Source organism: Jatropha curcas, chromosome 10, assembly GCF_041381405.1.
Source record: "Jatropha curcas cultivar XTBG-Jc1 chromosome 10, XTBG_Jcur_1.0, whole genome shotgun sequence".
NCBI lineage: Eukaryota > Viridiplantae > Streptophyta > Magnoliopsida > Malpighiales > Euphorbiaceae > Jatropha > Jatropha curcas.
The window spans coordinates 5,898,768-5,918,977 of record NC_143160.1 but is presented as its reverse complement, the minus strand read 5'-3'; the positions used below and the strand labels follow the sequence as shown (position 1 = coordinate 5,918,977).

Below are 20,210 nucleotides of genomic sequence, written 5' to 3'. Positions count from 1 at the left end.
GTATCAAATTAAGCCTTACCCTTCTTATTTATTGGTTCAAATAGGATGGCAACAACAATCAACTAGGTGAGACATACGGTCAGACCGTACTTGTGGTACTTGCTACTGATAAGGACTACCTGTATTCCTGTACTTAATACTATAGAAAGAAGGCAAGTTTTTATGTACTGTTAATGTACTATAGCTTTGTCTTAGTTTGCAGTATTTCTTGGTATAAATTTCTGCCCTGTCTCTATCCTCAAAATGCAGATGAAATGACTGAAACTCCAGATGAGAAAACTTTACAAAGAGTAGCTTCAATGTGCCATAATCGAAGTTGAAGGGTTCTTGGAAGTTTCACTTTTCTACATATGATGTGTGTTTGTTAGTACGAGGAAACTTCCTCTTTGGCTCCCTCTATCCATTATCAATATATTTTCCTACTCTAGGAAATTATACAGGTTAAAAGAAAATTTTAACTAGGGTTTTTATTTAAACTTTTAATAAAAAATGAGTAAAGGTCCAGGTTTATACCAGGATATTGGCAAGAAGGCCAGAGGTTATTCACTTGCTGTCTTTCTTTCTATTACATTGTATTTTAGAACTTTAAGTTTCTTGACAAATTACTTATAGATCTCTTTACATTTTTGTTAGATCTTCTCTACAGAGATTATGTTCATCAATCGAGAACCCATTTTCAGTATCGAGACATCAAGTGGAATTTTGACGTCTCCTGCGAAAGTAATGTACTTCTTCTTCGACTTTTAGCATAACTAATCTTCTTTTTATATTCAGCCATTAATTGTTATTTCTTTATCATATGTCTGCAGGCTATTGCACGATATAACTTGCATTATATTTCTGACTTTTCATCTCAACTTTCTGCATGTGTTAAATGGATCTGAACATCCTCTTTTAGATTCAACAATTGGAAGTATGGTTGTATTACCTCAGGACTAGGTAAATGAGTTAATGATCTAACAATTGACATGTCGTTTTCTGTAACTATTACAGCGCCAGAGATTTTGCCAGGAGTCACAACACTTTTCAGATTTATACTCCCTGAAGCGGGCAAGGTAAGAAAATTGTGTCAACTTATTCATCCAAACACCTTTGTTCATATTGGGACAAATATAGACATCAAGTTTACAAGTCCTCTGAAGGCAATGTTGGCTGCAATAACAGGTGGAACTGAGATTCTTGAATGAATATTTTGGGATTGCAGCGGGCGTCGGAGTGAAGGCATATGATGAAGGACCCTTTTTAGGAAATGGATATACCCCAGTTGTAAACTTATCAGGAGTAGCAGGAAACACCCTTTTCTCCCTTGGAACTGACGTTTCCTTCAATGTCTCAGAAAGGACATTTGATGAATTCAGTGCTGGTTTGAGCTTCAACATGCCCTTCTTTATTTCTGCCTTGAACTTGTGAGCAATCCTGTAACTGGTCAATAAAGAATTCTTCCAGGATGTGGAAAACAAGATTCAAATTTTTACTCTCTGTGCATTATCAATCACATTATAAGTAAAAAAAAAAAGGCTAATACTCTGGCATGTATAAATCGCAGGGATGACAAACTTGATGCTGTTAAAGCTTCCTGTCATTACACATTCAATCCCCTGACGAGGACTGCCATTGCAGCTGAGTTGAAGCATAATTTTTCGTCAAGTGGAGCAACCACAATTACAGTCGGTGCACAGCATTCCTTGTTTCCCTTTACATTGATGAAAGCTCGTGTTAATAGTGATGCCAAGATAGGCGGGCTTATTCGGCTGGAAATGTGGGAAAAACTTCATTTAGCTCTGATCGGAGAGGTGGATTTCAGAGCTCCAGACAAGATTTCTAAGATTGGAATGTCTATGGCGTTCAATCTCTAAAGCAGTTTCACCTCATAATACATACTACCATTTTGAGATTATGGAAGCCTCTATTCCATCAAAATTTATTTATGGGTCTGTATTACTTTTCTAATACAACAAATGTGAGTGAAATATGTATACAACATACAGAAAGCAAACATGAAGAAGGGCAACTTTGCCAGTTATTTTTATGTATTGTAAAGGACTTATCAACTTAAAAAGAAATAAGATTGTATGTCTTAAATTATTGAAATCTACGAATTGTTTTAACTCTCTTATTCATCATAATCCTGAAAAGTTACTTTTTTTTTTTTTAATTTGCAAAAATAAATAAAACTAGTCCATGAATTTAATCTCTATTACAACCAAGAAATTATACAAATCTGTAGATCCTCAATCCAAACTGTCTCTAGATCCTTTGCTCAGGTTATTGATAACTTTGATATTTTTATTTTTATTTTCTCATATTAAACAAGTATCTCAGCCTGCTAGGCTAAGAATAGATATTGTTTTCGTCGGGTCGACGTTTTTAATAATTGTTTACTTCGTCCATGAAAATCAAACTATCAACTTCACCTAAGGAAAAAAAATTGAATCAATTATCTCAACACTCATTGGTGTAGCATCAATAGTTTTTGATTTACATTAGCATGCATCAAACCAATCAACACCACAAAAAAAAATTGCAGCTTTAAAAAGTAAATACAAAACCACGATCACTGGCAACCGCTTAATAAAAAAAAATCCACAAAGCTTTGTTATTGCGACAGTATGTTTGCAATTTACAATACAAAGGTGAATATGTTACTATGCTTAAAGCTTTTTGCACTAGACAACTATGAACAAAGGCAGCAAAAACGAGAACAACTATCCACAGATTTCTCACATAGGAAAACATCAACCAATAAAATATTTGCAGACAAACAAAAGCTTGCTTGAGCCAACACAAAACCAGAAAAAACTTGAAATGCAGTGAAGTTATTGGTGGGCAGTAGCCTGAAGAAGTCCATTGCGAATCTGAGTAGCAACATCAGCAATGGCACCAGGACCATGGGGAATGAAGACAGCAGAGGATTTAGAGGCTGCGCCAATTTCCTTCATTGTGTCAAAATATTGAGTGACAAGGACCATATCCATGACATCTTTTGCAGTGGTTCCTGGCACGTTTTCAGAGAAGCCCAGTACACTATCCCTTAACCCATCCACAATTGCTTGTCGCTGGCGAGCTATACCCAGTCCAGCAAGATACTTTGCTTCAGCCTCACCCTCAGCTCTCTTAATCTGTAGAATTTTCTCAGCCTCTGCCTTCTCATTAGCCGCCACCCTCAATCTTGCAGCTAAGAAAGCAACAAGTTAATCAGAAAAGCAACAAGCTCCAGAAAAACTGAGGAGTTTTTTTACTCTAATTTTCAATAATAAATAGCATGAATAATGTGATAATTAGCATTCTCAACGCCAAAAAGCTAATGATATAACCCAGTCAATGTAAGTCTACATCCCAGCAGATTGTGTATAGTATGCATGCATTGTAGCGCTAAAATAGTTGGTATTGATAGGTGCACATCTAAATACCGAGAGAATTTCTTAGCAGACTAGAATTAATCAACTTGATACACTAAATGCTATACCTGCATTTATTTCATTCATTGCCCGCTTCACATGCTCATCTGGTTCTATATCAACAATAAGTGTTTGCACAATCTCATATCCATAAGCAGACATAGCCTGCCAGAAATTATTAAACACAGGAATGTTACATATTTATGACAATTCACAACACCTTCATCACTGACTACATGTGGTTCATTTTCACAATATGACAAAACCCGCCAATTTAGGGGAATATACCACAAGTTTATCTTTTATCAAAATAAACTCTACTTTGCAAATCTCTTCCTTGGAGGTTTAGAGCAAGCCCCATTCTTTTTGTGGATAAGATAAAGTAGAAACAAAGTGACCAGATATGCCATAAGGTACCAAATAGTTTATAAAGTATATACCTTCTCAAGTTCGTCTTCCACAGCCTTGGCAATATCATTCTTCTGCTCAAAAGCATCATCCAAATTAAGTTTTGGAACACTTGCCCTGATTACTGAAAAATTGTTACGGAAAACAAGCTCAGCTTATCATATGTGCTATAAAATGAATTAAAAATTAAATGTCAAAAGAAGAAATAAACGTCTTTAGGTGTATATAGACTAGTTTAACCATCAAAAACATAGGCCTGGATTTGACTCCTTGTGTTGCTGAGCTTGTAGAAAGCATCACTTGCTTTATCAGCCAGAGCACGGTATTGAATAGAAGCAACAACAGTAACAAATACATTGTCCTGGAATAAATGAAAATAAGGATCAGTAGGCCTTGGCTACCAACAAAGGGCCTATTGTAACAAAAAATTCAGCTATTGGAACAATTACAAAACCGAAGACTGTGTCATGCATTATTTGCTGTTTACTGTTACCTCTCTAATCCCAATAGAAAAATAAAACATACTAAGATGGATAAAACAAAAGGCGTTGTAAGAATAAGAGAATTATAATGGATGTAATGCAACCAAAAAAAAAAAAGCGAATCATAATTCATTCCAAATTCTAACAACAGAAATTGCCCCTCCTCTTTCCTCTAGACCTTTTATGTGCCTGAATTGGTTAAATAACAGCACTTTACAATATTAGAATAAAGGGACCACTGGAGGGGGGACTTAATACCAATATCAAAGCACTCAAAGATATAAAATATTGAAAATCATCACTACTGGAAAAGCACAAACCTTCGTCTTGGTCTCACAACGGACATCCAACTGCTGCAACCTCAGTGACAGATGACCAGCAAGCTGGCTTCCAAGAATCCAAGGTAGGCAGTGGCATCCAGGATCAAGAACTTCATCAAACTTCCCAAATCTCTCCCTGATAGCAACTGTTGACTGATCAACTTGAACACAACAGAGCAGATTACCCATTTTCTCTACACTTCAATACAACACAGAGAAACTTATAAGTCAGTAAGAAAGGACTAAACAAGCAAAAAATGTCTAGAACTTTTCTTAAACCAGTAAATTGAATCAATAATATTCTCATCAACATATTTTACTAGACAACATATAATCTACAATGGCGAAATCACAAAACTTCATACATTCGGTCTCAAACTGAGTGTCTTAATTATGGTGCTCAAACAAAAGTATGATTATGGTGACTCGATTTCCTCAAAGTGGCTCAATGTCCCATATGAAATAATCTATATTCCAAAACAAAAATCATCATTATAAAATCAGACACACAAACAAAAGGTTACATATTTTTCCACTTCGATGAGAGTGGGACACAGAGAGAAATAAAGTTGTAGTTTAGGCCAATAATCTCTACAACAGAATCAAGTTTTGCTTAAAAAACGAAGCACCAGGGACCAAACTTTTGATAAAATCTTCATAAAAAATCAACAACATATATTCTAACCCATTAGTAAGAACTCAGCTTTTTTTTTCTGATAAATTACAGTGAACATGAATATGATCAGGTAAAAGATGGCTATACCAAATATAACTTTGGAGTGGTAAGTTAAAACAAGTTGGATAGATGATTATAGAACCCAAATGGATTATCAACCAGCCTCGAGTTTAATTCAAACCAGCAAATATTTGTCTGCATATGTTTGTGCAAGTAATTTTAGGAAGAAGAGACTTACAAATAATAAGCAAACAGAAGGTCAATGCGCCAGAGAATGATAGGAATCACAACTCAGACCAAAGAACTTATAGATAATTCACAAACAATCACAGAATTGCATATGTCATTTACTATGTCACAAGAGAGACTGATCCTAACAAAAGATAAATATTGTGTGCTGGCAACTCAAAGTCAACATATAATCGAGGCCTTGCAATTTTATAGATAGCAACTATGAATAGACATAAATTTTTTTAAAATATCTGAGCTTAACAAGAAGTTCCCTTCTTTGAAAGGAATTTAAAGAAAAAATATCCACTGTGTATGAATTGAAGATACCAAACAAACTATTATATTGATACAACTCGGTGGTTGAAGTCAAAACCTTAAAAATATCGTTTTAACATTAATACATGGAAAATGCAGCTAAACAGCGCATTGTCTCTATCAACTGACAAGGCAGAAGTAATTAGGCTAAACTCTGAATATGTCATAACAATACCATATAGAAAAGTATTTGCCGTCTTAAGAACGGAATAAGAGATGGGGTTTCTTGGATTTTGCTAGATAAGCTCAAGAAACTTTCCGTTTACATTCATAAATTAAAAAAAATAATAAATAAATCAAACGATACCCATATCAGAATCCAGTGGAAAAGGGGAATAGTAAAAGAAAGATGTGAAGTGAGGAATCGAAATACCGAGGAGATGAAGAGGCGAAGAGAAAGTTTATACCTTTGATTTGGAACGATGCGATTCTTGTAACAGAAGGAACCCACAAACCGATGCTTATAGCAGAAGTAATAATCTACAACAAGTGATATTGAATCAGGAATCCGGTGCCGTAAAAAGGGGTCACTATCAACAGCTCAAGCACACGGAAATGGCCAATGAGAGAATACTATGACCCATCAAAGACTTACCTATTCGTCGTAATAAATAGAATATTTAATAAAAATCAAACTCACAAAAATATCAGTTTAAAAGAAATTAGTTGTATTGATTCTGGCATTTAAAAAATAATTTGATATCTTAATAATTTTAAAAATTAAATCTTCCTCAGCCAAATTAATTATTTTGATTATTCTCAAAAAAAAAAAAAATGATCATTCATTGCATAGCGCGTTCCATCAAAAGTAAAAAGAAACAACGTTAATAAATCATTTCCTCAAATTCTGATGAAATTCTTAATATTTAATTAAAAAAACCATGCACCTTCTTGAATTGGGAGTTATTTCATTCGATTGTTTGTCCATGAATAGACGACATACCGTTGTCCATGAATTGGGAGCTCGTTGTTCCCTGGCTCCTGTCGTTTGATTGAAGTAATAAAAAAAGGCCCACGAAGTGGCCCAATACCTGTAAACCTTTAATTAACTCATGAAGACAAGCCCAAATGAATGAAAGGTCTATTTCAAATTTCGCAGGCCTTTGTAGGAATAATGGCCCTCCGTCCATTCTACTGGGTGCAGATGGCACTGCTTTTTCGTTCGACGGATTTTTGTTCGTGGGAAACGTTTTGCAGATAAAATAATCAATGGAGCTCTCTCTCCCGCGTTTCACTCGTGAGTCCATCCAATCTTTTTTTTTTGTAAGCCTAGTAATTAATTATATGTAAAATGATTAAAATTAAAAACATAAAACAATTTGGGGGCTATGATTATTGGAAGTTAATTAAAATTTATGACAACTTCCTTAAATTTAAAATTTTAGGATGTGATGGCTGTCTGTATGTAGTAATAGTAGTGCAACTCTTTTTGACTTCCTTGCTGAAATGATTGTACAACAGGTTGTATTTTGGACTCAAGTCTTTGGTAGTGGAATCATTTCCAAGTTCATTATTCATATATATACATTGCATGCCATGAACTACCCCACTAAAATTGAAATTGAAGACTTTTCCACTACAATACAATATAATATTTTCTAACTTTGACATGTTGGGTTGAAGAAAAACTTTGCCAGCAATTGCTTTTGCAAATCACAACATTTCATAGTTTGCTCTTACTATCTATTCTGCTCGGTGAAAATTACATCTTCAAGAGTAAAAATATAAGTTTAATCTTCAAGAAATACATTTTGAGAGAGTTAAAAACTTTTACGTTTTATAACTTAAGAGAGATAACATCTGTAGATAAAAATAATATAGAATATTTAATTATCTAATATTATTTATTATCAGTGTCAGTTGACTGTTATACGGGAGATTAAATTATAAGAATCACAACATAATTAGCGGGACATTAATTAGGATTGACTTTGAAAAAATATTGCAAAATTGCTAGCTAAGGGACAATTGGGTAGGGAGGTTGGCACTTTCTGTTAAAGTCAACTTGAAAAGGAAATCATTAGAATTGCATCAAAAGATATGATTTCATAAGTGCTTAACCAACGAAGTTATCTTAGTCTTTTTAATTCGTTTATTAATAAATAATTTAGTTCACGAATGGTATCTTTGTCTTTCATATATATATATATATATATATGTATCTTCCTTTTTGAACTGTATTTCTGTTGTACTTGTCTACTAAAGTCAACTTAATTATTCTTAATTGTTTTGATTTGCATATGGTTTTGCGAAGATAATTAATTTAGCATTCTATGTGCTTACTTATAAAATTAGATGTTGTTTAATGTTTAAGGGTCATGCTTACTAAAATCCAACTTGCTCTCAACCTCTGAAGAATAAAATTCCATAAAAAAACAAAATTAAATTTTATTTTTGGGAGGAAAGGGAAACATACATTAAAATATATAGATAGCATTAGTTTAGTTTCTCCAACCTTCCCAACCAATAATGGCAGCTCTTGTGGGGTGATTAGCTGGACAAGGCCTATTTATTAATTTAAAAATATACATTCATATTGAAATTAGTTATAATATCTTAATGAAGAAAACAAAATATTTATTTATTGTGAATTAATTTTATAAACATAACTTTTAGTGAAAGATGTGAGGGCAAATCAATTAGCTAATGAGGCTGCTTTTCAGTTTGTTTAACTTATATTTCATATGGTTGGATAAATATAGTTCATTGGTCAGTAACTTAGATCCTGAGAATTCAATTAAATATAATTTTTTATTTAACAGTAAAATAGTATTAGGAAATTAAATATTCAACTTCAGACATCATGAAACTAAACTTTGATGGAGTTGACTATCCAAATTATATTTTGATTATTATTATTATGAAATAGTAAGTGAAACCATTTTCAACGTTTGTGGCATAGTGGACCAACAACAATATTATAATCACTTTCTTGCCCTTGTATTTCGCATATAAATTGTGGCATAGAGTCAAATAAGCTGAAGACGGCAAGAGCCTACGCAAAGTGCAGGCAGCCAAGACATGATTAAGCCCACCTTCATCCTCCTTCTTTTCTTGGTAAGTTTATTTTTTATATAAATGATATACGAAAACTTCTACCCATGAATGTTTTTATGATCGTTTGGAAAATGTTTTCTGTATCGTTTTTTTATATAAAATACTGTTTTTTCGTGTAAAATTATATTTTAAATGTTCACATTTTTTCATTTTCATTTCCGTACAACATAACTTGCTCAGAGTAAGAATGATTATATTTATAAAAGCACTATTTGGTATTCTTAATTTGACCCATATGTTGGTATAGTTTGTGAACCTCAACCATGGAAGAGAGCTGCCGGAGGACTACTGGAAGAGCATAATGAAAGAAGAGCGAATGCCGGAAGCGATTAGAGATCTTCTTGTTGAAGGTCCAGAGGCTTCTCAACCTGCAGGGGCTAAAAGAATAAAGCATTTTGTTAAGGATTTTGACACAAGGTCTATTGCTGTTATATATCGGAAGCTTAGCGAGCCAGAGAAAATAACAACTGAGGATTATAAGAAGAAAGGAGATGAATATTCCTTTGTTGAGCTTAACAAGCCTGAGATGGAATTTCATACATATCATAGGGATCATAAACTGAAGATTTGAAAATATATACATATATGCATGAATTATTAATTTGTAGAATACTAGTTAAGTATCCTTGTTTTAGTGTTTTCTTTTTCTATATTTTGATAAATTTCTTTTCCTTGTCTTTTCTTTAATTTTCTAGTTTGCTTATTTGATGGTTCTCAATGGGACGAAATGATAAGGAATATTCAAAAACAGGTTTACAAGATTCCGCGTTGAAATACATAAAGAAACTATTCCATTAATCAAGATATACGATAAAGATCGTATCTGATTTTATACTTCTACACAAATATAATCTATTTTAATAACCACATATCAATTTTCAAAAAAATCCAAAGAGAGTTCATTCTTTTCACCTTTTTCTCATGAAATTTTTTTTATTATCAATCGACTTATTCTTAATACATATGATATTGTAAATGTGTATTCCATTAAATAAATGAAACTAATTTTTGGGTATAAACTTTACTTATGGGTTAGGATTCCAAATCTGAAATTATTATTATTGAAGATGTTTTATCTAATTACCACATTTGGATTGAAATGTAAAAAAAAAAAAAAAGTGCAAATTTGAAAAATAATAATAAAACAAAGATTTTGTTAACCAAAAATAAAATGTAGCAACGTAATTTTCACACAGTTAAAGAATCATATAGTTTGATTTTTCTAAAAGAAAAACAAAAGGATGATAAAAGAAAGATGTCCCAGATGGATAAAGCCATGAAGCCCATCATCAATACGATTGGTGGACTTGGAGATTACAGACACTATCCAACGTGGCAGTCGCATCATCAACAGAAAAACCATCCAATCCTTTCTCCCTCGATCTCTCCGTTTCACTCTTGTTCTGGCTCCATTATCCATCAATGGCGGTCACAGCACAACCATCCTCACCTGCTTTTCTTCGAGGACTCCAACGCCGCTCCTTCTCTTCCAACTCTCGCTTTGACCGCTCATTTCCTTTTAGACAGGCTCTCAAAATCGTCGCCATGGCTCCGAAAAAGAAGGTATGTAACATTTTCATCAGAAACCCTAAAAGTAATAAAGTTTTACATGTAATTAGATAAATTTGGTGTATACTTGAACAGGTGAACAAGTATGACGATGGTTGGGCGAAAAAATGGTACGGAGCAGGAATATTCTACGAAAGCAGCGAAGAATTGGAATTCGATGTGTTCAAGAAATTAGAGAAGCGAAAGGTTCTTAGCAACGTAGAAAAGGCAGGACTACTTTCAAAGGCAGAAGAACTTGGAGTTACTCTATCTTCAATTGAGAAATTAGGCTTGTTTTCAAAAGCTGAGGAACTGGGTCTGTTGAGTCTGTTAGAGAAGATAGCAAGCGTATCACCATCAACTCTGGCCTCCGCTGCGCTTCCCATATTAGTGGCAGCTCTGGCGGCTATAGTGATTATACCGGATGATTCGGTGGGGCTGGTGGCTGTGCAAGCCGTGTTGGCAGGGGCACTTGTGGTTGGTGCTGCTGGGTTGTTCGTTGGGTCTGTTGTGCTTGATGGGTTGCAAGAAGCTGACTGAGTTATATATTTGGACATGGTTTTGTTTTTGTTTTCAATTGGGAAGTTGCTTAGGAGTGGAACAAATAAGCGTGTAATTGTATGTGACGTAAGTATAGGGGATGGGAATTGTAGGTGAAAAAAGATGATGGCTTTTTATGAAAGATAGACTGGTTTTGCATTCATCATTTGGATCAAGAATCAAAAGATTTTCAAAAGATGATTTGAATCATATACAGTTATTTTGTTAATGAATTGAATTTGCGACGAGGCAATATAGAATTAGAAATTAAACAAAAATAAGAAATTAAACCAAAAATAACAAAATCGAGAATAGCTAAGCAAAGATAATAGATGGAGATGCGAGGTCTTGATCTCCATACCTCTCGCATGCTTATTGAGCGCTCTACTATCAAGCTACATCCCTTTAATATGCATTTATTTCTTAATAAAACTTACAGAAACGTGAGAGATGATGAAGTCTGGATATCAATCATAAAAAGGTAAAATGAACCGATCGAGCTTGGTTCTTTTCTAGATTTGCACTTTCTAACTCTCTCTCTTCTTTTACTCCTCTGGATTTCTGTGTTGGCTGCAATTCAACATCGTTTTTTTAATCACGATTGTTTCTTAAATATTCGAGAGATTAATATTTTTGTTGGTTTCCTTTGCTTAATGTTTATTCCTCAAACCATATTGCAATGACATGTCCATTCTCTCTGTTGTTTGTGAGCGACCATTCTATTAATTTTTTATAACGACAAAGAGGATCAGAGGAAGTAATTCGCGAATTGGTATTTAGAATTTCAACAACGAGTCGTTTTTGTCTGTCGTTTGCAAGCCAATAGTCATTTTGGGTGAACGACATTTGCGGAATCGGGGTTGAACTGAAAAAATTCAAAGAAAAATCTATATTTATTCTAGAACGACAAGTCGTCAATCTGATGAACAGACGATTCAAGAAGAACAGAGAGTAGAGATCGTTCGGTCACTCTTGCTCCTTATTCAATTTCTAATAAGTTATTGTCAAATCTTAATTGTTTATAAGACAATTTCTTTTTTTTTTTTTTTCTGGATTTTCTTTTTCAACATTATAATATCTCTGTCATTATCAAAGTGAAAATTAGATTTATTTCATTGGAAATTTGTTAATCTTCATTTGTCTTGCTTATGTGATAATGGCTATGGACAGAGAGACAGTTCTAAAATGTTCCTTAACCTTTCTCTTTTATTATTCAGTTGCCACTGGAAAAAGAAATTTAATTATTCCAATTCTGTTTTTAGAAAAAAAAAAACGAATGATTTACAAAATGATGATTGTTCTAGCAGTTTTTGAAATGTTCTATATTATACTTAAGCATAATATCAAATTCCATTTCACGTGTTAGTATGTTACGTTGTTTTTCAATTACTGCAATAGCTTTCAATTTAGGCTATTTGTTAAGTAGAACTCTCAAAATTGTATTATGCAGGCAAATTTCATTTGTAATCATATATTCTAATTAAAACTGTATAATTAGGAATCATAAATTATACAATGAGAGAACTGATACAATAATGAGTCTCTCTGTGTATATAGGGCAAGACAAGTACATCTCTCCACTGACTTGTAGAATCTGCAATTTGATTCATTTATATTTGTAGCGGCAAGCCCAGAAGAGATAATGCAAGAAATTTATTCCACTCATTATGCACATGAACCAATAAAATCGCTCGAGGTGATAATTGTTCAAGTTACTTCCAAATAGCCATGGAGTGTGGCCGTAGGCACTAGTCACAGCATTGACCATTGACACAAGCACAGAACTTAAGTAATATCCCATCGCAAGTGAAGCCCAAGATAGAGATGTAGCCAAAGATCTCATGCTCAGAGGTGCCTCAGTGAAGAACAACTCCATCATTCCAGCTAAGGTAAAAAGATCAGCTGATCCAAGGAATAAGTACTGTATTGCTATCCAAAGGAACGTTATTGGTAAAGGTTCAACAGAATCTATTAGTCCAGAATTTATAGCTACTTTCTTTCTCTTGGTTTCCACTAGAGCTGCTACTGCCATTGCTATAATCGAAAGAACTAGCCCTGTACCTATTCTTTGTAAATGAGTAATACCCATTTCAGATCTTGTTACCTTTCTTGCAAATGGAATTATAATATGGCTATAGATTGGTGCTAGGATCATGATGAAGATTACAGGAAAGAAGGGGAGAGATGCTGGCGGCATTTTAAGAGAACCAAGCTCGGTATCCATTGTTGATGCTTGTTGCACAGAAAAAGTAGAGAGCTGAGCGAGGCAGCAATTTAACATTATGGTAGACATAAAGATGGGAAGTATTCTTAGTACTATCTTAACTTCTTCTACATCTTTTACTGTGCACTGAAGCAGCATTGGGTTTATTGACTTGTTCATTAGTGCTCTATTAAGAAATTTGAGGCTTTCTGCTTGTGTTTGATTTGTTTCTTCCTTTTTAATATGAGCATCTTCTCCCTCACTGGCTTCAGTGTTATATGATGAACTTGTGTCCATACCCATAACAGCGTTGCTAGAATTTCCGGTTTTGCAAGTGTTGTAAATTGCTGCAACTACAACCTGCAGAAGTATGCAAATGAAAATGGATTATCTAGTGAGGCTATGTAATACTTCCTTGCAATTTCTGATGGTTTCTTGATTGTACCTTGAACATGGTTGTAATAGGGCTTCCTGCTGGAACTTTGTTCCTGTAAGTTGGAGATCCAAGGAGGAAGATTGGGATGGATAGAAGTATTGTCGCAGTGGAAATCCCAAAACCCCATTGCCAGCCTTTGTTGTCTTCAATCCATACCACAAGAGTGACTGCAATAAGCGCCCCAAAAGAAAGGCAGAAAACATAGTAATTAAAGAATGCTGATCTTTGCTTTCTTCCTTGTGGAGTACTTTCATCAAACTGCTCAGCTCCATGTGGTGGAAGTGAACCTTTTATCCCTCCAACACCTAGTGCCACTAGATAGAGACCTGCAAATAACATCACTGCTTTGCTCCGGCCAACCTGTTCACATGATGAGGTAATGCTGTTTGCTGGAACACATGGTTCTGGTTTCAATGAGGGAAGGCGAGCTTGGACTGTGAGTACTAAGAGGCCCTGTTTCATTGGTCAAGACATGCACAACATATGGTTATTATTGTGAACATCTTAAATTGCACTTTTTTTCAGTTAATTAGGATTCAACTGGCGTTGCAACTTGTAACCTCAAAGTCTTGAAAGCAACTTCAGAACTTGAAGTTATGCAATAGAGCATATGGACTGCTTGTGGTCCGATGATCAATTTATAACATGGCATGACTATAAGTAAAAGCCATTGTCATTAGAAAGTGGACCATAAGGCAGTGATAGAGAGAATTAACTTCTGCTAGACAAAGTTCATTTTAGCACAATCCGTGGGACCTAGCCAGTTGCCTGGAATATGATTGGACAATCAAGCACAATTTCTTAATTGTTTTCTTCTCTTATTGGCTGGCTGGTTGGGTTCCCTTATTGAAGGGAAACTCGAGCCTTATTGAAAATTATCGATACCGGTAGTAGGTTTTGATGCTAATCAGGTGGGGCTGCTATAACGAACATTGAAGCTTAAGATTGGCACATTTCTAGGTTCCGGACAAGTCATTTTTTATGGCTTGTCTTTCTTTAAGGACCCCAGAGATATTCCAGTAACAAGACCTACTAGTCTATGGTATAGGTCTTAATAGTATCCTCAAAAGGGATGTGACGGAATCACCTTATAGCGGCAACAATTATGGCTACTGTGCAGTTTGGTAATCATATTGCTACTTATAACATTTATGTTGCTTTCTTTAGAGAATTAGCGTATGCTAAGTGTTTGCTTCAGTGACAGAAAGAAAATTCAATTAGATCCTAGTATATGTGTCAGTAATGAAAGAATCAGAATGAAGCAGCTTTTTGAACTTACCATGAATTCTATTGTAGCACTTATCAAATAGATGCGGTATGTGGAGAAAAAAGCATCTGACAAAAATCCACCAAGTAAAGCAAGTAGAAAGGCTGTCCCCATGAAATTGGTGACAATGTTGGCAGAGCTGGATGGAGAAAAATGCATGAACTTTGACAAGTACAGCACAAGGTTACTTGCATTTGCCAGGTATGCTAGATTCTCTAGTACTTCCACAGCTATGTTTTACATATGAAAAAAAATCACATAATCAGTATTAAATGTATTAAGAAAATTTATTTATATGTTTATGTCTCTGTGCATGTTTGTGTGTTTTTCTTATACTATTCTATCGTTACTGAATTATCTTCTTCTTGATGTTTTTCCAATAACCAATTCATAAGTTATACTTGATATAAGGGGGAAAAGAATGTAAAAGATATTACCTAAGACAAAGGAAGCTGCAAGCATGCCGCCATGACGGCCGCGAAGAGCAGGCCTATTCTTCCAGTCTAAATAACCTTCCCATCTATTTAACCCGTTTGCTTCATCCTAAAATGACGAAGATTTAGTTAAAACACTTGTAAATTAAGTGGGAAAATGAACACAAAAGAAAGCGATGAAAATGGGAAATTATGAGTGGATATCCTACCATCTCTCCTTTTTTTTTTTTTTTTTTTCTTTCTTAAAAAATTATGCAGCTTATTGAATGTTTGCAATGGTGGATATCTGGTTATACAACTTGGTTGAATGTATATTTTGAACTAGAGGGGAATAGCATATGGAGTCTTATTTATAGGCAGAGAAAATAGTGGTCCATCCCATGGGGAAAGGTCTAGACTTTATGAAAATGACTATTCACCTTCTCTCACTGTCAATGCTTCTGTTTTCTACCACTGAGAGAAGCAAAAAAAACAGGGCAATCGTGCTTTTATCTGGATCATATAGGTTCTTATGGCACATACCTAAAATTCCAGGAGGGTATAAAGTAAAATCCAGAATCAAAATTTTCCACCAATTGATTGCTTTGAGTTTTTATGTTCCTACTTGCTCTAATCTTTTTGCTTTAACCTTGTTAGATTAGGCTGAACTATTAGAATATGCATCATCAACCATGATACTGAAATATAATAAACTATTTTTTTAATGTGCATTTCACATTGTTTATACTCGTTATATATATTTGAATTTTGAATTTTTTATGTAATATTTTTTATTTAATTTTTTATTAAGGGCACGGAAACAGAAAAAGGACATGCAACATCACAGGAAACCATATAGAGATACACTAGTCTCTAAAACTATAGGATATGAAGCATTGAGGAAATGTTTTATATATATAAAAGCATATTTAGTTTATTCACATATTAATTATACTGAAAATATCAACTTTAGTATTCTAGTATAAAACTTAAAAATAACAGATTATAAAAATAAATAATTGAATATATGAACTTATTAATATCTTTCAGTAAAAAGTACATAAATAAATAAATAAATATATTATTTTGCCTTTGTAAGTCTAAACTCTTTAACAATAAGTAAAATGCACTATAGAGTTTACAATATATTATAAATACACTCCTCAAGTTTTCTAAAGCTGTTATAAGAGTTTCCTCAAGGTTTTCTAGAGTTTTTCAAGAGTTTCTGAAATTTAAAAAAATAAAAAAATTAATCAGAACATGGCCTCTTTAGAGGTCTCAGTGGATACTAGTTTACAACCAATTAACCATATATTGTTAGTTTCTGAATTTGATCAGTAACTTATTATATGAAGCAGATTTTCTAAAAGTGCATAAACTTATTTACATGAAACAAGAGTTGGTGTTAAAGTATTGTCTAAATTAACAATGCAAACACATATTTTTTAAGTGTCAACGAATGCACATCGTGATTAGATAATGGAAAAACGCTATTTGCATCAATATTTCTTTTGCCAAATGATTATATAATCTGATGTGGCATTATTTTATTCATCACAATCCTCTTTTTCAAATATATTATTTTCCTGTATAACCACTAAATAATATGTATGAATATTATTTTATCGCCCCATTATGCTGGACAATAAGTTGGTACGAAAAGTGTGGACACAAAGACCAATATTCTTAGATAATCTAAAAATTTTAGATGGAAATAAGCCATAATGGCATGAAGTTAACCTTGAAGTTGAGAGTACAGCTTTTGAGGGATGTCCCACAGGCCACAGCCACAGCCACAGCCACAATCACTCAATACAATAATGGTAAGGCCACTGTGTTCTAAAGCTAATCACAATGAACAATGCTGTCTACTTTGCTAAATTTCTGTATTATCCTATTCTGATCTTGCCTTAAAAAGGAAAATGCATGCCTTTTTTCTTTATTTTAATTAATGACCGACAAAGACTTACCCATATTTGTTGGATTCCTGTGGATGATTTTGGGCCTTTTGATTGCATCTCACTTCCTCATGTGATTGTCCTTCTTCTATGCTCTTATAGTGCTTTCATCAACTTGGATTGCACTGTTTTTGTTACTAGTAGAGTAATATATGTGAGAGTACTTGCTTGTTTATTCATTGGTTTGCCGGGTGGCATCAGTCTTCTTTCTGGGCCACCTGTAATTCATTTATGTCCTGTTCACTGAAATTTGTGGATAGAATTGACCAGGAAACCATGGTTTCGCTGCATGATCTTAGAGATCTCCAAATTGGGTGGCTAAAAGCCATTTCTTAAAGGGTCCTACCTGCCTAACGGTAACATTAATTCCCATATATTTCCACAAATTCTGTAGTTATACCCTTATTCAATTTGATCCTCAGGACCTTGATAAGAAGCCATGGTGTACTAGGAGTTAAAAATGGTGCTTGTTTCTCGGTTTGATGGAACAAAATTAGGACGTTCTTGATGATAAACCAATATGCAGATGAGATTGTAACCCTTACATGTAATAAATTTTGAGTCATCCATTTATCTTCAAACATGTTTACCTGAAAAGGTTTAGTTAAACATTAGTACCTGTTTGGTGTTCGTTCTGTTTTTAGTGTTATTGTTCAGTAGTAAAAAGTTGAATTTTGGAAAACGAGTTAATAGAACTAGTGAAAATCATCTTTTATAATTTTTCTTTGATGTGGCAAACCTGTTTTCATTTTTTTTTTTTTTAGAAAAAAAAAAGAAAAAGAAAAAGAACTTGAGTAATGTTGACTCCAGTTAGTGCAAGATAGGTTCTGATTCTCAATTAATATCTTGTGGATTATAGACTATATCCTACCTTGGTGGCGGCTACTGGAGGAAGGAATGATATACATAATACACTACAATGCTTACATATATCTATTCTGTCTTAGAATATTCCTCTTACAACTCCTAAAGTAGCTCAAGTAGTGTGATTGAAAGATTCCAATATCGTTTTTAAAGTTTTGAATTGTTACTTATGGAAATTGAAATGGAGCTCTTCTGTTGATTCCAAATATTTTCTCTCTTTTTATCTAAGGAATGTGCATGGGTTAGTATTTCTCTACGCCAAATAGGTTTGTCTACTGTATAAGAACTTTCTTTTATAAAAACGGCATTATCAGTCATTAAATTTAAAATTACATTTATCTCAATACAAATATATTGATAATAATTACACTTATATTTAATACAAACTATAATATAGTGTTCTATGACATTTCATCCCTAACCAAGTATATTTATCTCAAATTAAATTCATATCGATTACAAATAATTTTTATTTTTCTTTTTATTTAATTGTAAAATAGCTATTTTTTCAGATATTTTTTAAGAAAAGGGGTGATTGTGGCCAAAGGGAAACTCAATCTTCTTTCCCTTTGCACATTTTCCAGTATATGTTGCTGTTTAGGTATGTATTTCTTTCATTCATGTCTTGATAGATCATAGAAGTGTAGTGTGGTGGGTGTGGCTGTACCGGCAGTGCTGAGCTGAGGTCGAAATTGGAAGTTATGGAAGCTAAGAACAGAACTCTAGTTAACGTATCTATTAAATCACATGGAATGGTGGTGGGTCTACAGCCACTTCGGTCGTATTTGGCCGACCACACATGCTTTAATTTTCTTCTCTCTTTTTATTTTTTGAAAAAACAAAATAGTGAGGGAAAAATTCAGTAGGTTTGAACTTCTAAGCTTAATTCTATAGTTAATGGCAGAAAGTTTAGTTATCCAACCTTTGTCTTGGAAATTTGATTTATAAATTGAGTACTGGACATAAAATTTGCACTATTCACGCTCAAATCGCTGAAATATTTTGATATTCGTATCCATTTTGAACCTATTTAAAATCTTTTCTGAAATATCTAATTAAGAATACCATTATCGCTATCAAGTATAGTTGTTAAATCTAAAGTGTCAAGTCAGTTTAACAGAAGAAATTAAATATGGTTGCTTGTTTGCAGTTAAACTAGGAGGTAAGAAGCTGTATTTATATATGATATTTTATGAAGGGCGACCCTAATTATACATGATATGGGTCTCTTGCCCTGGGGTACAAGTTATTTTCGAAAGCATTTAATGGCTGATAATTAGAAAATGACACACCATTCTGCTATTATCATACATAGCTTAGGTGGCATTCATCATTCATGTGCTTAGAGTCAGTGCTTGTGTCCCATGGAATTGCTATTTGAATTTTTTTGTCAGCACCGACCAGTATTGCCATCTGAGACATGGCCATATTACGGTTCCGGGAACCGGAACTGTCGGTTCGAACCGGTCTGGAACCGTAACTGGAACCGTGAGAACCGGAACCAGAACCGGAGAATTTCGATTCGGTTCCGGTTCCAAAATTTCTGGAACCGGAATCGGCGGTTCCAGAGAACCGGCCGGAACCGGACTGGAACCGCCGGTTCCCCGGCCGGTTAGAACCGCCGGTTCGAACCGGCAGTTCCAGAGTTATAAACTGAATGAAATGTCTATTTTGGGCCAAGCTCATGGGCTTATAGGAATATGGGCTGTACTTGCTTTTACCCAATTAGTGGATGTGGTGAGAAACGTTATGACAGTTGGCATTTAGCCGTTGACACATTTTTGTTACAGACCAGTTTTTTTTTTTTTTTATTTAAATTTTGTTCAAAATTTTTTAAACAAAAAATAAATTCAGTTGAAAAATTTTTTTTAAAAAAATAATTATGTTCAAGTCTTTAAAAAAATAAATTTAATTGAAGTATTTTTTAATTTTTTAGGTGTATTTTTTAATTTTTTATGTTCAAATATATATATTTTTTAAACCGGTCTTCAAAATTTAAAATTATGCGATTCGCCCGAAAACTGATCGGAACCGTCGGTTTTGTCACCGGAATCGGAACCGGACGGTTCCAAACCGGAACCGGACCTTTTCGGT

General features: G+C 34.0%; 5 protein-coding genes and 1 long non-coding RNA gene across 8 annotated transcripts; 3 read left to right on the top strand and 3 right to left on the bottom strand.

The window, feature by feature from the left end:
- The first annotated feature begins 404 nt into the window (after positions 1-404).
- On the top strand, positions 405-2,091 carry LOC105640494 (mitochondrial outer membrane protein porin of 36 kDa). Its single transcript, XM_012224819.4, has 5 exons — positions 405-538; positions 634-720; positions 994-1,055; positions 1,165-1,406; positions 1,547-2,091. Exons 1-5 carry the CDS (start codon positions 490-492, stop codon positions 1,854-1,856), a joined length of 750 nt encoding a protein of 249 aa, XP_012080209.1. The 5' UTR covers positions 405-489; the 3' UTR covers positions 1,857-2,091.
- A 481-nt stretch (positions 2,092-2,572) lies between these two features.
- On the bottom strand, positions 2,573-6,423 carry HIR1 (SPFH/Band 7/PHB domain-containing membrane-associated protein family). 3 transcript variants are annotated; one of them, XM_012224816.4, is made up of 6 exons: positions 6,238-6,423; positions 4,609-4,807; positions 4,047-4,167; positions 3,839-3,930; positions 3,467-3,563; positions 2,573-3,175 (listed from the first exon to the last, which is right to left on the bottom strand). In XM_012224816.4, the coding sequence occupies exons 2-6, from the start codon at positions 4,795-4,797 to the stop codon at positions 2,817-2,819; spliced, it is 858 nt and encodes a 285-aa protein (XP_012080206.1). In that variant the 5' UTR covers positions 4,798-4,807; positions 6,238-6,423; the 3' UTR covers positions 2,573-2,816. The 3 variants fall into 3 exon arrangements, with proteins under 3 accessions (XP_012080206.1, XP_012080208.1, XP_012080207.1); XM_012224818.3 differs by having other exon boundaries at positions 4,609-4,802; XM_012224817.4 differs by lacking the exon at positions 6,238-6,423 and adding an exon at positions 5,523-5,696.
- Positions 6,424-8,779: 2,356 nt separating this feature from the next.
- Positions 8,780-9,574, top strand: LOC105640492 (uncharacterized). Its single transcript, XM_012224815.3, has 2 exons — positions 8,780-8,887; positions 9,135-9,574. Exons 1-2 carry the CDS (start codon positions 8,852-8,854, stop codon positions 9,456-9,458), a joined length of 360 nt encoding a protein of 119 aa, XP_012080205.1. The 5' UTR covers positions 8,780-8,851; the 3' UTR covers positions 9,459-9,574.
- Positions 9,575-10,012: 438 nt separating this feature from the next.
- LOC119370289 (uncharacterized) lies at positions 10,013-12,013 on the bottom strand. The gene is made up of 2 exons (XR_005177842.2): positions 11,413-12,013; positions 10,013-10,475 (listed from the first exon to the last, which is right to left on the bottom strand). It is a non-coding gene; the product is annotated as an uncharacterized LOC119370289 (long non-coding RNA).
- LOC105640491 (transmembrane protein, putative (DUF1118)) lies at positions 10,310-11,185 on the top strand. The gene is made up of 2 exons (XM_012224814.4): positions 10,310-10,450; positions 10,532-11,185. Exons 1-2 carry the CDS (start codon positions 10,310-10,312, stop codon positions 10,973-10,975), a joined length of 585 nt encoding a protein of 194 aa, XP_012080204.1. The 3' UTR covers positions 10,976-11,185.
- A 399-nt stretch (positions 12,014-12,412) lies between the features above and the next one.
- Positions 12,413-15,664, bottom strand: LOC105640490 (protein NRT1/ PTR FAMILY 4.6). The gene is made up of 5 exons (XM_012224813.4): positions 15,525-15,664; positions 15,319-15,424; positions 14,894-15,111; positions 13,624-14,067; positions 12,413-13,538 (listed from the first exon to the last, which is right to left on the bottom strand). The coding sequence occupies exons 1-5, from the start codon at positions 15,525-15,527 to the stop codon at positions 12,582-12,584; spliced, it is 1,728 nt and encodes a 575-aa protein (XP_012080203.1). The 5' UTR covers positions 15,528-15,664; the 3' UTR covers positions 12,413-12,581.
- Between the last annotated feature and the right edge of the window lie 4,546 nt (positions 15,665-20,210).